This window comes from Mus caroli, chromosome 5 (genome assembly GCF_900094665.2).
Source record: "Mus caroli chromosome 5, CAROLI_EIJ_v1.1, whole genome shotgun sequence".
In the NCBI taxonomy this organism is placed as follows: domain Eukaryota; kingdom Metazoa; phylum Chordata; class Mammalia; order Rodentia; family Muridae; genus Mus; species Mus caroli.
Window position 1 is genome coordinate 131849040 of NC_034574.1, and position 17897 is coordinate 131866936.

Genomic DNA, 17897 nt, shown 5'->3' on the forward strand with positions numbered 1-17897 from the left:
ATACCATGAAATAGGTGCTGCTTCACACCACTAAATCTGTAGTCATATGTTATACAACTATAGAGATCCAATTCAAAGCAGGAATAGAAGAAAAGATGCTGGGAATGAAGTCTGTGTAGAATTCCTCTATAGGGGGCTGGGGTGTGGCTCAGTGGTAGAGCCCCTGCCTAGAATCCCCCAGTGAGAGGCTGGGGGCGTGGCTCAGTGGTAGAGCCCCTGCCTAGAATCCCCCAGTGAGGGGCTGGGGTGTGGCTCAGAGGTAGAACCAATGGCTTAGCATATGCAAGGTCCTGGGTTCCATTTCTTGCACTGAAAAACAACAAAAACAACAAAAGACTAATAAAACCAGTATAGGAATTCAACATATAATTTGAAGACAGGAAGTTTTAAAACAGCGATAACTAGCACAATTGGCAAATCGTTAAATTGGTTAAAGTGAAGAATGGTTTTAGAGGACTTTTACAGCACCTGAGTGATTATAAGATACAGCAAATTTCACTGATCACTGTAGTAAGATAATGCAGCCCATTCTTCCATAAAAGTCACATCCCCAGTGACATAGAACAAAATATGTATAATAGTGTTAAATGGGGACATGTTTCTAACAATGCAAAGGAACGGTTATCTATATACTTTTATTTAATAGTCAATATTTTTTACTTTGTTTTATAGCCTTTATTCTTAAGTTGTTATTGTTGCATACATACATACATACATATAAATATATAAATAAATCCTGCTGAATCAAAAAAAAAAGAGGTTAAAATAGAATTCAAGTGAAAAAAAAGCTAACCCAGTTACAAGATTAAGGAAATTCGTAATAGTGCAATAGAAGTCGTTAAACACATTACAGAAGTCACAAGTGTTAATACTTGGTAATCTGATGTATTACAGTAAAAAGTCATGCATTAGTAAAAAATTCCCACCAGTCAGAGTATGGCAGCAAACACCTATAAGCTCATCACTCCCAGGGCAGAAGGATCACAGGGCGGAGACCAGTGTGACCTCCAGAGTGAGATCATGATTTAAAACAAACAAACAAACAAACAAACAAACAAACAAAACACCCGAACATTTGAAAGGCAAAACGGAACTCTATTGCTAGACATGGTGGCTCATGCCTGGAACAGAAATAGAGACAGCAGGGGTGGGCATTCAAGGCCAGCCTGGGTTATATAAGATAGTCTCTATATAGAGTTGGTCTGGTGCTGCTTATATTCAGGAGGAGGAGCAGGAGGAGGAGGAGGAGGAGAAGGAAGAGGAGGGGGAGGGGGATGAGAAGGACAAAGTTTATATATACTTACATATATATAATACTTATCATAAAGGGGGGATTTTTAACCTCCCTGGATATTAAATAAAATTTGATTAAATCTGCAGAGACACCATTTGTAAAAGTATTTTATTTGTATTTTTCAATTTGTGTGTGTGTGTGTGAAAGAGAGAGAGAGAGAGAGAGAGAGAGAGAGCATGCAGTGCCCACAGAGGCCATCTCCCCTGGATCTGGAGTTAATAGTCAGTTATGCGCTTCCTGATGTGGGTACTGGGGCACTCAAGCCTCTGCAAGGGCAGTATAGGCAGTGGTGTAGAGACACCACTTTTAACCTATTGAGGAAAAATATTAATTGTAAAACAGGCTGGGAAGATGGATCCGTGGGAAAAGTGTTTGCTTTGCGGGCCTGAGCTCAGTCTCTAGAAGTTACACAACAACAACAGAAGAGATGGGCAGTGGCGCACACCTTTAATCCCAGCACTTGGCAGACAGATGCAGGGACATGGATAGAAACCAGAAGCCATCAGGGGCCAAGTCCCACCTTTTAGAGCCCATTCCCCCAGAGGCAGGGTCTCTAGGCCAGGGCCAGTGTCTTGGCCTGGCTGGAAACCAGCAAGCCCTAGAAGTCTGTCCTCGGAGCATTTGTGGGGATGCGGCTTGTCGTGAGGTGTTGTTGGGATCAGTGTTCCAGTCCTCAGAAAGAGCTCGTCAACACTGAGCCATCTCTCCAGCCCCATGTTAAATATTTATTGTGTGTGTGATTGTGCAAGCACATGTATGTCACAGAAATATGCCAGGCAGTGATGGTGCATACCTTTGATCCCAGCACTCTGGGAAGCAAAGTTGGAGGTCAGCCTGGTCTAAAGTGAGTTCCAGGACAACCAAGGCTACAACCAGCGCTACATAGAAATCCTATCTCCAAAAAACAACAATACCAAACCAAACCAAACCAAACAAAACAACACAGACAGGACAACACAGACAGGGACCTGGTGAGATGATGTCTCAGCACGTAAAGGCACTTGCAATCAACACTGCTCGTTTGAGTTTGATCCTTGGTACCCAGGTGGAAGGAGGGAACCAACTCCTGCAAACTGTCCTCTGACCCACACAGGCACACCATGGCATGGGGACACACACATCCAAGAACCTGATGATATGGCTTGGTGGGGGTTTGGGGGGAGACACAGGGCTTCATACTTAACATATGTATGGAGGTCAGTTTATAAACATCTTTAGAGTACGAATGCAAAGCTTGCCTTCTGTAGTGGTCCCCCATTGACTAGTCCTCATGAGTCCTGGATTATCTATGCAGTCCTGTATCTTTTTGCACATAAACCAACACAGCTGTTTACCTGTTTATATTGGCTTCTTTGTAAAAATGCATGAAGCCAGAAACACTGGGTGGGTGCTAGATAACCACAAGAAAGAGCTCATGAGGTTATTGTACGATGCTATGTGTCTGTTAAAATGATGAAACAATTCTGCATGAATTAAAATAAAACCATCTCTCTCTCTCTCTTTTTTTTTCCCTTCTCTGTGAGCTTCAACATTTTGGGATGGGTGATTCATTAAACAGCAATGTTACATAATCGCCACCACCTACTTCAGGATCATTTTGCCCCCAAACATGCATATGCCTTCCCCTGCAGCCTTGGTCATCTGCCAGTGTTGCTGTCTCTGTGACGGATTCCTCCATCTGTTCAGGATTGGCACCGGAGCCCGCCAGCCCTGTGGCAGCTTCCCTCCCCTTCAGTCCACTTACCCATGAAATAACTCAGCTACCTCACTCGCTCATGTGCTTTAGCCCAAGCATAAACCTTCATCCTGGGGTGAGCAGCAGCAGCCTTCGTCCTATTCCACTTCCCCAAACTTGGTCCTCCCTCCACAAAACCACCACTCTGCAGCAGCCACTGGACCTCGCTCTTTCCCCACCCCACAATTCCAGGCGATGTTTCCACCAGGCAGAGCCTGCTCTGTCCCCAGTGATCCTGTCCACTGTTCCACTGTCGTCTGTTGTGTGGCTTTTCCCAGGGAGATGAACATAAGTCTATCCATTCCAGAGAGGACACCAATGGACAGAGAGACCAAACTATCCCATCCACGTCTACTTCAGTGACTCAGTTGTTTTAACTGGTAATACACACGCTTGGGCAACTCAGAAGCCACGACACTATCACCATTACGTCCTCAGAGGGGAAGGGGACGACAATACATAACTGCCTTCATCAAGTCCGTGGCCACCTACAAATCCTCACAAGGGGCGGGGCCTCACAAGCCTCGCCCCTAGCAAGCATTAACTGCCTATAAAATCTTTGGAAGGGGCGGGGCCCCAGAGCCACACCTCCCTAGCAATCATTAACCATCTATAAACCCTCACAAAAGTGGGGCCTGCTGAGGCCCCCACCCTGCCTCAGGACTGAAAGTTGAGGATCCAGTCTTGTGAAGGTCTTCTGGTGATCACGCTGCTGACAGATGAAGAACACAAGGGCTATGTCGAAGCCAGAGGACGATGGTCTGTACTGCACTATCCCTGGACCCTGGACAGGCAACTCCCCAAGGCAAGGAGCATCAGCACCTGCTTTGACTCTGTGGTGGTTTGAATGAAAATGGCCCCCAAGGGCTCTCTAGGGAGTGGCACTATTAGGAAGTGTTGGAGGAAGTGTGTCACTGGGGGTGGGCTTTGAGGTTTCGATTGCTCAAGCCAAACTCCGTCCCATGCTCTCTTCCTGCTGCCCGTTGACCCAGATGCAGAATTTTCAGCTACCTCTCCAACACCATGTTTGCCTGTGTGCAGCCCTGCTTCCTGCCATGAAGACAATGGACTAAACCTCTGTGTCTTATAGTTAGGGTTTGACTGCTGTGAACAGACATGATGACCAACACAGCTCTTATAAAGGACAACATTTAATTGGGGCTGGCTTACAGATTCAGAGGTTCAGTCTAGTATCATCATGGTGGGAAACATGGCAGCATCCAGGCAGGCATTGTGCAGGAGGAGCTGAGAGTTCTACATCTTTACCTGAAGGCTGCTAGCAGAATACTGACATCCAGGCAGCTAGGACTAGGGTATTAGAGCCCACGCCCACAGTGACACACCTATTCCAACAAGGCCACACCTCCCAACAGTGCCACTCCCTGGGCCAAGCATATACAAACCATCACACTCTGACCCTGTAAGCCAGCCCCAGTTAAATGCGCTGCTTTATAAGAGTTGCTAAGGTCATGGTGTCTCTTCACTGCATTGAAACCCCTAACGAAGACACCCATCTTTCACTCAGTCTTAGCTGAACACCTGGAAAGTGTCTCTCACAACCCAATAAATGTATGTCAGGAGAAACAATAAATGAATGAACCTGAGTTAATTTTGCCAAAATCTGTTTACTGGTTGAGAAGACATACTTCTTGGAAGACACTTGAAAAGCCCTTTTCCTTGCTTTTTGAGGGTCTTTAAAATATATGCAGTGCAGGGAGTTAAGCAGAATAAATTTAGACGGCCTTGTTATATTTTGGCTGGAACATAATTTAAAAGTTCCATATTTACATTAAGATAGAAACCCAGTGTAGGTTTGGTGAGATGACAGTTCAGTGGCTAAAACTGCTTGCTTCCGAGCCTGATGATTTGAATTTGAACCAACTCCCAAAAGTTGTCCTCTGAACATCATACATGTGCTATGCCACACACACACATTAAAAAAAGAAGAAAGATATAACCCATAAAGATGTCAACTCCTACGTGCTAGAGGCCGTAACGTAAGGTCATTAAGATCACATCAGACTTGGGAGGAAAACATTTGTCTTCCTCCACGGGGCTGTTCTGTGGGATCCAAGGGACAGACCAACCTGCCCTCCCCCTTCTCACTCTGCCATCCCCTCCTCAGATGGCCAGTCTGCCCCCCAATGGAGCATACATGGCAACTCGGGTGCACAGCACCAAGTCCGCCATGCTGCTTGCCTTCTGTAAGCCTTACCCGTCTGTGCACGACTCACTCAGGAGTTGGTGAGCCATCACTTCCTAAGGTTGACTCATAGTCCTCTGTGCATCAGGTCAAATGTGCCTTTTTACCAGTGACAGACATCTGGGTTGTTTCATCTTGTGATTAATGCTACGGAGAACATGGGTGAGGGCGTAACCACGCAGCCATGGCAGAGTACTAAGGCTACTGGTAAAGACCCTGGGTCCCATCTCCCAAGACCAAATCAAACAAACAAAAGATGGTTGTGCAAATATTAATTCAACTCCCAGGTTCTGCTTGAGTTATTCAGAAAAGAGTTGCTCGAGGTCAAGGCGATCCTATGGCTTTTGTTTCTCCTGCAGCTGTGAACTGACCCAGTGCTTTAGGGCTGCAAGACAAGAGCCTTAACAACGTGCAGCACTCTCGTGCTCACGGTTGCTATTCTGGAAAGGGCTTCTTCACAGCAGCCAAAAGATAAAAGCAACCTATATCCCAAGAGATCAGCAAAACCATGCAGTATGCACCACCCCTCCAGAGGCCTGCAATCCAGCCCCAGAAGAGGACCAGGGCAGGAAGATACCTCCTCAGCTCCCTAGCTCTCTCCTACAAAGAGGATACTGGTTTGAACTGCAAAGTAGGAAGCTTTAAGCAGGTTCACCAGGCTGCCCCAGTACTGGAGAGTTCCAGCCAGAAGGTATCCTCCTTGTAATGTTGTCCTTTGGAGCTTGGATGCACCTGTTCTGATGGACAGGAAGCGGCTGTGCCAGGTCTCTTCAACTCAAGAGCTGTGAATGGCTGGGCATTCTCTTTCTACCACTTTCCACTGGCATGCCTGGAATCCAGCCCAGACTCCACAGCAGGTTTGCATGCATGGGGAAAACTGTTGCTGGCTACTTTAGCAAATACACTTCCAAGAGTTTTATAGATCTGATTTATGTGGTTCCCTTCCATTTCTAATTAGCTGAAGGCTTATCTGTGTCAATATCACCAAATGCTGCTAGCATCTATGGAATCTGATAGTTTTAAACCTCATTGCAGCTGAAGATGACCTTGAACCCCTGATCCTCCTGAGTGCTGGTTTAAATAGTGCTGGGGATGGAACCCAAGATTCATGAATTCCAGGCAAGCACTCTCCCAACTGAGCCACATTTGCAACCCTGAATTATTTTTATTAATTTGCATTAGTATCAGCTCAATTTGATTATGTCTTAACCCTTTTTTAAAAATTCATTATCTTGCCAGGCAGTGGTGGTTCATGCCCAGCACTAGGGGTCAGAAGCAGGTAGATCTCTGAGTTTGAGGTCAGCTTGGTCTCCAGAGCAAGTTCCAGGATAGCCAGGACTACACACAGAAGTCCTGACTTGAAAAACCAAAAATAAAATAAAATAGATAAAAATAATTATTTAAAAAATAACTATTTCTAGATTCACTTGTTAGTGTTTTCTTTAGGATCCTGGCATCTGTACTCCATTAAACAGCCCATCAGGACTTCTGTCTTATGACCCTGTGAGATTTCAGGTGTAATGCTGCTCTCATGAAATGAACTGGAAGCATCTCCTTCCAGCCTCCTTGAAAGATTATAATTGCTCATTAAATGTTTGAATTTCTTGTCAGCAAAACCACCTGGGCCACGCCTGGAGAGATGGCTCAGTGGTTAAGAGAACTGGCTGCTCTTGCAGAGGACCTGTGTTCAGTTCCCAGCACCTACATGGCAACCCACAACTACCTGAAACTCAGGTAGTATTCAGGGGGTCAGATACTCTCTTCTGGCCTCAAAGGGCACTGAACACACATGGTAGACCGACAGACAGACAGACAAAATAAATCTTTTAAAAACAAAAACATCTGAGGTATAATCTAGACTATGAGGAGCTTTTAAATTATGAATACCATTTCTTTATGTTTCTATTCCTTTATTATTATTTTTTTGAGATAGTCTCATTATGGAGCCCAGGACAGAATAGTGTCAGCAGTAGGTCATCCTCCTGCGTCAGCCCCTGAGCAGAAGGATCACAGGTGGGCAGCAACACACCTGGTTTCTTGTGTTCGAATGTTTAAAGTTTTGTTTAGTGTGTGTGTGCATGCATACACATGTATATGTTTGCGTGCATGTGTGTGTGTGTCGTTCAGTGGACAAATTGGAGCAGTCACTTCTTACTTCCCACCTTGTAAATCCTAGAACTGGAACTCAGGTTATCAGCGTTGCACTTTATCTGCTGAGCCATCTTGCCGGCCCAGGTATTTTAATCACAGACACCAGTAGGCTTCTAACTTATACAGGGTGTTGTAATGAGTTACCCTGAAGATGACAACATGGTGACATGCTCAAAAATGTTTCTGGCTGATGCTGGCACAACCAGTCACTCCTGGTTTCTGTTTCTGTGTTGTGTACTCCGCTGTCGCTGTTTCCTGAGTTTTCAGCTGACTCTCCCATCTCCACCTCAGATTTTACCCCTGGGGATACAGATACACAGTACCACACCTAGCCTTTTATGTGAGTTTTGGGGATTAGTTTTTTGTGACGAGCACTTCTGCCCACTGCACCATCTCACCAGCTCCACTCGTGGGTATTTTCCTGTTCCCATGATGCACCATTCCCGTGCTTGCCTGCTGCCCACTGTGTTCTTAGATTTCAAGGCTCAATGTGGAGCAGAACAGCACACAGCCAGCACTTTCTAGGGCTCTACTTTATAATGTCTTTGAGTCAACCACCACATTCAGTCCTGTTAGGGGCCACTCTACGCATTACTGTATCTAGGAGTGACAGAGCTGCCTACCAGTGTGTTTGCCCAAGTATAGCATGGAAAACTTAAAATTTAACTTTTCTTTAAATAGAACTATAACTACTTTCTACAGGAACAACCACCACCCCATGTTAAATATTTGTTTTTTTAATGTTTTGGGGCCAGTGAGATGGCTTAGCAGGTAAAGGCACCTAATACCAAGTTAAATGGGCCTGAGTTCATTCCATGACCCACACTGTGAGAGAACTCAGTCCTGCAAGTTGCCCTCTGACTTCCACACATGCTTGTGTACACGTACACACACACACACACAATGTAATTTAAGCATTTAATTATTTTACTAGCATATATTATACATTTCATATTTCATACATGTACATGGTGTAGTTCAATCAAATTTGCCAAAGACTATTAGCCTTATCTGTCTTCCACAACATTTTTTGCTTCAACTATCAATAATGAAGCAATCACACGAAGCTGGGATGTAGGTCTATTGTCAATGGCAGAAACCCATTTGAGTGAAGTCTGTAATGAATAGCTTGGCTTATGAATCTGGAGGCTGAAGGCCAAGACATTGCATCAAATGGCCGTCTGGTTGGCAGAATCCCACGGTAGCAACAACATCACTTGACAATACGAAGAGAATATTTCTGTTACAGTTTGGGATATGCAATATTTCCCACAGCCTCCTGTTAGCACATTTGGTCCCCAGCTGGTGGTACTATTCTGGGACATTCCAAAAACTAGGATGGGGAACTGATGTAGGACATCAGTAGGGGCATAGGTCTTGGGACCTTTTTTCCCTTCTGACTGTTTTCTGTTTGACAAAAGGTGACCAGTTCCCTCTGCCATATATCCTTGTTGCCTGATGGTCTTTCAAGCCCATGGAACCAAGCATGTATGGACCCAAACCCCTGAACTCATGAGAAAAATCAACCCTTTTTCCTTTAAGCTGTTTCTGTCAAGTATTTGGTCACAGCAATGAGAACAGTCTATATATGCATATTTTCCCTGCGTGCGTGCATGTGTATGCATGTGCGTGCATGCCCTGTGTGATAATTTAAGTGGGGAAAATGTCCCCCATAGGATTTGGTATTTTATACCTGGCCCCCAGTTGGTGGCGCTGTTGGGCAGGTAGAGTAGGGACCTGGAAGACAGTAATGTTGAGAGTAAAGGAGACTACAGAGGCCCAGCTCAAGGATAAATTTCAAAGAAATGGACTAATTTCTTTGGCAGAGCACATTTCAAGACAGCACAACACTGAATCTGCAGTGTGATTGTTACTGGTAACACTTATGCACGTCTATAGTGTAAGATGAGTGAGGCAGAAAGAAATACATAATGTATGGTCTGAAACGGAGAAAGACCATTAGGAGGCTTAATGTTACAGACAGCCCATGTCAGAGGAGATAAGCACCATTAGGGAGAGGCCTGATCCACACCAGAACAGAGGGAAAGGTACACTTGGGGGATGACCCCACCCAGCTAAGCTTTCAGATTGTGAAAGCAAAAGGCTTAAGTTTTCTACTCCTAGAAAGCAATAACAGGGGCTGGAGAAATGGCTCAGTGGTTAAAAGTATGGGTTGCTCTTCCAGAGAAACTGGGTTCAATTCCTATCACCGATGTGGTAGCTCACAACCATCCAGCTTTGGAGGATGCAATGCCCTCCCCTGGCCTCCCAGAGCACCAGCCACACTTCTGGCATACAAATGTGCTGGCAGGCAAAACACCTATACACACATTTTTTTTTTTTTTTTAAGTATCAAACAAAAGCAAATATGATTCAAGGAGGACAGGGTTTGTCCCAATCACTTGGCAGTGTCCTCCAGGAGGCGCTGACTTTAGACACATGGAAGATGTAAGACCGAAAGCCTGCAGGTTCTTCCTCTGTGGTCTCAGGGAGCCACTGAGACTAAGCAGTAAGTAGTAGGGAAGTCCCTGCGGGAAAGTCTAAGAGACCACCAGGTGACACTGCAAGTATGAAACCTAGGTTGGAGACCCTAAAATACTGGAGATGCCAGAGCCATGGGCTGTCAGAGAGAGAGATACAGAAAGGGAATGACATAGCCCAAGCAGCAGCAAAGCTGCCCATGAGAAAGTATGCCACAGGCAGCGGAGCTGGAGAAGCAGGGCCATCTAAGCCCTTTGACACCAGAGATGGAGGCTGGGTTTGAGGTCTAAAAGCCGTGGTCTACTTCCAGCTTGGTCTCCGCTTTGTGACTGTGCATATGCGCCCTCGGCTCCCTGCTCCTGACACCATGCCTCCTCACCATGATGGACTCATCCCTCTGGAACCAAAAGCCAAAATTATCTCTTCCTTCTCTAAGTTACTGTGGTGGTTTGAAGAGGTATGGCCTCTACAGACTCATGTGTGTGAATGCTTAGCCCTTGGGGAGCGGCATTATTAGGAGATGTGGCCTAGTTGGAATTAGTGTGTCACTGTGGCTTTGAGGTTTCCTATGCTCAAGCTCCACCCAGTGTGGCACACTGACCCCTTATGCTGCCTGTGGGGCAAGATGTAGAACTCTCCAGTCCTCCAGCACCATGTCTGCCTGCATGCAGCCATGCTTCCCGCATGATTGACAATGGAGTAAACCTCTGAAACTGCAAGCCAGCCCCAATTAAATGCTGTCTGTCATTAAGAGTAGCCATGACCATCGTGTCTCTTTGCAGCAATGGAAGCCCTAACTAAGACAGTTGCCTTGGTCATGGCGCTTTATCACAGCAACAGACAAGTGACTAATATACCTCTTCTCATAAAGTCACCAGGGTTCAGTCATGGGGACTCCTCCCTGGTGACCTTTTCTAAGCCCCATCACTTTCCCAGGTCACAACTGCATCACCATCCCACCTCTTTGTACAACACAATGGGGATTAAACTTCAGTATACAAAACTGGAAAACACTCATTATATTCTGCCACGTGCAGCCAGCAGCTTCTCTTCAGCCATTCTGCTGTGCTCCCCAGCTATCTGGCGATCAGTTTTCTCCTGTTTCCACTGCGCTTGGGGGAACTTCCTTTAGACGCCCTTGCAGACAGTTCTGTTAGCAACGTGTTCTACTGGCTTGTCTCTGTCCCTGAGAATGCCCGATTCCCCCTTCATTCCTGGAGCTTTTGCTTGACAGAATTCACAGTTAACAGTTTTCTTTGCAAGCGTGAAGAATCCTGTGCCCTTCCTTCTGGCTCCTGCAGCCACAGAGAAGCGGCCAGATCTGGTTGAGACTGCTTCTCTCCTACCTGCAATGTGTCATTTCTCGTAGAGAAGCAAGGTTTTCTTGAGTTGCCAAATGTTTAACTAAAGCCAGGTGTGATGGTTCATGTCCGTAATCCTAGCACTTGGAAAAGCGAACAGGACTGGCGAAAACTCAAGGACAGCCCACAGTGTAAGACCTTGTTTCAAAAATATAGAGAAGGTCATGCGTGCATGCCTTTAATCCCGGGACTCAGGAAGGAGAGAGGCAGCCAGCCAAAGTGAGCTAGTCAGTTCCAGATCAGTCTGGCCTATAGAGTGAGTCAGTTCTCTCTCTCTCTCTCTCTCTCTCTCTCTCTCTCTCTCTCTCTGTGTGTGTGTGTGTGTGTGTGCGTGCTACATGCACACCAATGGCAGGATAGATAAGAGGGAAATAAAAAGGCTAACTATGATGTACCTTGGTATGGGTTGCTGGCAGATTTACCATATCAAGGCTTCCTCAGCCTCTTGCATCTTTCTTTGACTCAGAGGCATCTATAGCCATTACTTCTTTTAGCCCCACAACTCCGCCTTAATGTTCTGGAGTGCTGACGAAATTATCCCACTAACTTCTGAGACTCAGGAGTTTGATTTTTATTTGAGACAGGATGTATATTCAGCCCAGAACCTTCCATCCTCCTGCCTTGGCCTCCTCAGCGCTGCAATCTCAGGCAAACGCCACCAAACTTGGCTTAGGCTCACACTTCGTACTATTTTCTTTGTTCTTCAGTTCCAAGAAAGTTCTAGCACTCCGTCATCTCCAGTCTACCACTGTATCCTTCTAATGATGGACAGTGTTATTCTGGTTGTTTTCTCAGATTCTATAATTTCAACTTGGCACTTTACAATTTCTTTTTCTTTGCTAAATTTTTTTTTTTATTTTAAATGAGTTTGTAATCACTTTTTCTTCTAATTGCTTCTGAAAGCGATTTTCATGGTTGTCGACAAGTCCTTGGCAGATGGCTCATTTTGGCATCCATTTCAGTGAGCAGCCTTTTTGCATTCACATTGCGAATGTTCTTGGAATGATAAGCGGTTTTTTCAAATGTACGCTGGACATTTGGGTTACTCTGTTTGGAGACTCCTGGTTCTTCTACGTTAGCAGGCAGCTAGCTGCTAATGCCAGCGTGTGGCTGTATGTCACATGTGCAATCTGGCCTGCCGCTGTGGCCTCTCGTTCCAATGCTGGCTTTGTCTCTGGCATCCCCGCTTTGCTCTCCTGGTCTGTTTGAGTCTCTGGCACGGGTGGGGCTCCTTGGTCCCTGCTGGTGTCATCTGCAGGGTTATGAAGGCATCTCTGGGGTCTATCCTACTGAGGATGTGGGTCTCCTGCTGACAGGCAGCTTCACAACACTACCTATGTGGTCCCCACCGGCACCCCCATGTGCAGGCAGGGTCAGGTGAGCCTACAGGTGCTCTGACACTGTCACTGGGGACAGACTGTGGACTGGGACTGGAACACTGGTTAAAGTCTCTGCTGGGCATTGTTCTAGGTCTCTCCTGCCACTGGCCAGAGAGAGGGGTTTCCCAGAAGACTTGCCCTGTATCTCTTGGCCATCGTGTGGGCCTCTCTGGGGCCCTGGCTCAGAAATCAAAGAAAAAGGAAACACAGCCCAAGTTCTGAGTTCCAGGCCAGTGTAGTTATTTTCAACTCTCAAGTCCTTTTCCTACTGGGTGTTTCTTGTGGGATATTTAGTTGTATTTAGATGGAGGGAACAGGAAAGGCGAACTCATTACTGCTCACAGGACCTACAGGCCATCCCTGCTGGTCCATCCCAGCCTTCACAGCAGCCACAGGCATCCTTAATAGTGCAGACTTAGCTTTCAGTGTTCTACTTAAAGCATCTTCCTTGGCTCCCTGCAGAGAGACAAAGGCTATCCTGGCTGTCCTGCACATTCCCTTGTTCCCTACAAGACACTTCTCCTTCCCCTAAGAGTTCCCCTGGCCACAGACAAGCACCATCAGCTTCAGCTGCCACGGCCGACCACAACCCTCACATACTGGGATGCTGGGCTAAGATGAAGTTGGGAGGGCTGCTTCCCTGGGCTTGCTGTCTGCCCACCTAACATTCACAAAGCCTTCTCAAGGCTTGCACATCTAGGCTTAAGACTTTGACATACGAGTCCATGACACCTCTAACACCAAGCCTTTGCTTGGCCAGGCACCTCTCTTCACAACTCTTTTGCTACCCCAAGCAACTTTACATGGTTTCCCTAAAGCTTCCACACCACATTCAAAACACCTTAGGGTTCACACCGATTTCCCACAAAACTAATGTCAACGACAAAAAAGGCCAAATTTGTTATAAAACCCAACCCCTAACATTATAGGCCTGTTCTCAGATGTGACTCATCTGGATGCCCAGGTCATGCAACACTGAGTCAGGACTAAGAAGTGCCCAGCGGGGGTCCTGACCACTGACAACCATCTCTGACCCCCCTAAAACACTTCCAGCCATCGAGGATACTGCATGTCTAAACTGAGGTCAGACAGCGTGGCAGATCCACACTTGACTTCTTAATGACCTCTGAGGAACCCAGTAAGGATCAGCCATATCTACACCATTAGAAAGAACCTCAGCTTAAGCTGCCCCTGGGGAAAGGAACCTAAAGGTGCAGGCTTGCAGAAGCTTGGCCACTCTGGCCAAGTTTCAGACTCAGGCACAGGCCAGCCCCACTCTTGGCCCCGCCCCTAGCCATTTGCCACGCCCTAAAGCCTGCGTCCCACCTGTCAACCCTTGTCTCGGGCCCCTCATTTCTCACACTTCACCTTAATCAGACCCACACCCCAACCTCGAGCTTTATGTCCCTTCTCCAAACCTGCACCCCACCTATTATTGAAACTTGTCGGCCAGCTCCGCGGCCCATGCCCCGCCCACCTACCCCCCATCCCAGTCACTACTCCTTGCCCCGCCTCCTTCCCGTAGACCCTTATTCTTCGCCCCGCCCACAAAAGCCAGGGCTCCGCCTGCCACCTCCTGCAAAGCTCCCGAAGTCCACACCCCGCCTATTTGGTTCTTTCCCCTCCCATTATCCCTTATTCCCCTCTCTTTACACTAAGCCCCTACCCAAGAGGCCCGTGTCCCACCTACCAACCCCCCCTCGTACCGCCCACACCTCCTTGCGGAATTTGCTGCCTTCTGCCTCGCCCTCAAGGTTCGCGCCTCGACTCCGGAACCTAGCCAATTACACTTGCTTCTCTTAGCCTTTCTTGTCCTCCGGCCCCGTCACTCCGCCCTCTAAGCCCTTTGCCCGCCCACTTCCCCTGGCCCCTCCCCCAGCGTCACTCCTAAGAGGCGCGCACTCAGCCTCGAGCAACCCAGGCAGCCGGAAGTCTTGCCGTAAAGCGTGCTCGGACCAACGTACTAGCGCCGGTTCCCTTGGAGACAGGCAACGCGCTCAAGATGGCGGCGCCGGCGGAGGCGGAGGTGGCCGCGGCCGCGGGCTTCACCGAGGCGGCTGAAGCCGCGGAACTGACCCGCGCGCTCGGCCGCCTGCTACCGGGGCTGGAGACGGAAAGTAAACTGGGACGGCGGCGCGCTCTGGAGGCTCTGGAGCAGGCACTGGAAGAGGCGGTGCGGCCCGGCGCGGATTCCGCGGCCTTCCAGGGCCCCTGGTCCCGTCTGCTGCTGCCGCGCCTGCTGCGGCTTCTGAGCGATCCGGCCGAGGGCTGCCGCGCGCTGGCCGCTCACCTGCTCGACCTTGGCCTGCGCCGCGCCGCGCGGCCCCGCGACGCTCTGCCGCGTCTGCTGCCCGCGCTCAGCGCACGCTTAGCCCGACCTGAACTCGCGCGGCCGCCGCCGGAGCCCTGCGAGGAGCTGCGTCTCGCCCTCGTGCAGCTGCTCCACCTCGCCGTGGACCTGGGCGGCGCCGCGCTCGCGCCCCACCTGGACGACGCCGTGCGCGCCTTGCGGGCCGCGCTGCTCGACCCCTTCGCTGCGGTGCGCCGGGAGGGCTGCGAGTGCGCAGCCGCTCTGGCCCGTGCCACTCCGGGTGAGCGTCGGATCCGCTTCCCTGGTTACCTAGATGTCCAGAAACTGAACTAAAGTGGGCTGGTTCCTTCGAAAGGTCATTTCAGATAGGAGGGGGCACGAGACAAGAGATCTCACCGTGTAGCCCTGGCTGGCGTCAAACTTAACGATGCTTCTGCTTCAGCCTAAAGTGCTAGACTCTCAGACCTGTGTCACACCCATTTCATGATCATTTTTATGCTGGGTTATGGAACTCATGTGGGAAAGGACAACTGAATTCAGTTTCTTTACTGCAGTGTCTTCTCTGTCTCTGACTCGGGTCACTAACTTCCTGGATGAAGGGAGGCTGCTTCTCGTTTATTTCTACCCTCTATCTACAGCTCTGCTTGATCAGGGCCTTTTCCCTTTTTTCCTTCTAGACTAGAGTTTGGAAAAGTAAGAGGCCCTGCCTAGTGTTTAAAGTCTTCCTGAGGGTAGGGGGGAGCCAACCTTTTGAAATAGGTGTATATATCCCTCCGGATGCCTGGAGCATAAGCAGCTCCCAGCACCACTGGAGAGGAAAAGTGGGAGCTGAGGCTAGCAGAGGCCAGAGGAAGGTTTGATGGTAGCCACAGAACAGGGCCCCATGAAGCTGTATCCCATAACCAGCAGCCTCCCTAATCCCACAGAGCACTTCCACATGCAGTCGGAGTCCCTGATAGGCCCCCTGATGCAGACCATCTCCCACCAGCACTGGAAGGTCCGGGTAGCCGTTATCGAAGCCACGGGCACTGTGATCCAGTTTGGCAGTGGGAACTCAGTGGATGATGTCCTTTCCCACTTTGCTCAAAGACTCTTCGACGACGTCCCTCAGGTACTGGGAGTTTTCTGCTTGACAGTCCTGAAACCATGTGCTTCTGTTAATAGAAGTGCCCTCGTGTGCTCATCCACTGGGAGGATTTCAGTGCAGGGCCTAGTGCTTAGGGCCTTGCCGGGAAGGACAGAACGGAAGTCCGGTGCTGGGGTGGTCTCCATGCTGGTGGGGGCAGACAGGAGCCCTCCAGATGTAGACAGAGCACTCACTGGCTTTCAGAACACAGGCCTGTCTCAGACCTTAAGCTGTTGTAGCTTATGGTAATGTCCCCTACAGAGAAAGGACTGGAGGTAGGCAGGCTCTGTCTCCAAGGGAGGAAACAAGTGAAGGGGGGAGCACATGACCCTGGCTAGGTGGGAAGAGGGGAAGCGGGCAGCATGCTCCAGAAGCTGTCCCCATCACAGTCAGACCCTCCACACAGTAACAAGTTGTGTCCCCTCCCTTTGATGACCACGTTGGCCTGAGTGTGTCAGGACCCTCCTGCCTCCACACCTGCGTCACTTGTGCAGGTGCCCAGCCTGCATGTCCTCCCCCATCCTGCTGTAGGCTCGCAGCCCATCTTTTTATCTTGTTTGATTGTATATCTCTCTATCACGTCATTCACATGTGTGTGATTCACCCACTCACCTCAAACTTGTGAATTGAGTTAATCATCTCCGGGTTGGGATAGTAGCTCAGACGTAGAGCACTTGCTCAGCATGTACGAGGTGCTAGAGCCCGTCCTCTGTACCACACACAGCCTTGTGAATTACAGCCACAGTGTTGGCACGGTTGTCGCCTGTACCCAGTTATCCTCGTTCCAGCCGTAAGCAGTTCTCCATGTATGCCTCTCCATTTGCTTGCTATAGAATTGTCATAGAGTCCTGTCACATGTCATACAAGGTGCATCTATCATCACTACAACCCATAAAACACCCAGGTATCATGGTGACAAGACTGCAAACGCAGTTATATTGCCAGGGGACAGTGAATCCACAGAGGACAGAGCTAGTGGGTGTTACGAAGGTCTGGATCAGCAGTGATTCTCTCATTTGTCGGGGGTGGGGGCGGCTGTGCCCACCCCTGTTTCAGGACTAATATCCCCACAGCAGGACTCTGAGCCACCCTTCCCAGGAACTCATGAGTGATGCTTCTCTATTCTCTTGCGGCAGGTCCGGCAGGCAGTGACCTCGGTGGTCGGGGGATGGCTGCTGAATCTCCGGGACCGCTACTCCTTCCTACACAAGCTCACCCCACTGCTGCTCAGCAGCTTCAGTGATGAAATGCCTGAGATCCGGTAAGTGTCCCGCCGGGCAGGTGGCTGGCGTGGTGTCCCCTACCTGATTTGGAACAAGAGCTTCGCTCCAGAGTTGCCCAAAGAATCTGCCTGTGCCCTTATTCCATGTGTTATGTGGTCTGTGTCATCTGACCTGTTTCCCATCATTAAGACCCTGTTGGACCTTTTTAGTATTTCAGTTGGGCCCATAGGTGGACATCAGGCCTCTGCTGGTGTTGTCACCATGTAGTCAGAGCTTGTCTGAAGGCCACTCCTGCCAAGTGATGTGTGTTACCTCCCCCTTCTCCCCAGCCCAGCAGGTGTTCCCTTGAGGCTTCTGTGGTCAGGGCCTTCATGGACGGGGTCTCCCGGCACCCAGACCTCACCGCCACTCCTGTGTTGCTGTGTTGCAGGCAGACAGCCACCAGCCTGTGGGAGAAGGTCGGGCTGCAGTGGCAGCAGGAGAACGAGGCAGATCTAAAGGACAAGCTGGACTTCGCCTCACCTCCTCCTCCCAACTACCCTGAGCACGGTGAGTGGTGCTGCTGCGGGCACAGCCCTGAGCACGGTGAGTGGTGCTGCTGCGGGCACAGCCCTGAGCACGGTGAGTGGTGCT

At 49.0% G+C, this 17897-nt stretch overlaps 1 protein-coding gene across 1 annotated transcript in view; it reads left to right on the plus strand.

Annotated features, from left to right (window-relative positions):
* Positions 1 to 14594: 14594 nt before the first annotated feature.
* Dnaaf5 (dynein axonemal assembly factor 5) overlaps positions 14595 to 17897 on the plus strand; it is a 38190-nt gene continuing 34887 nt past the window's right edge. The window contains exons 1-4 of the mRNA XM_021162954.2: positions 14595 to 15195; positions 15842 to 16026; positions 17178 to 17302; positions 17695 to 17813. Of these exons, the coding sequence (XP_021018613.1) occupies positions 14607 to 15195; positions 15842 to 16026; positions 17178 to 17302; positions 17695 to 17813 (1018 nt within the window). The 5' untranslated portion in view covers positions 14595 to 14606. The remainder of the gene's footprint in view (positions 15196 to 15841; positions 16027 to 17177; positions 17303 to 17694; positions 17814 to 17897) is intronic.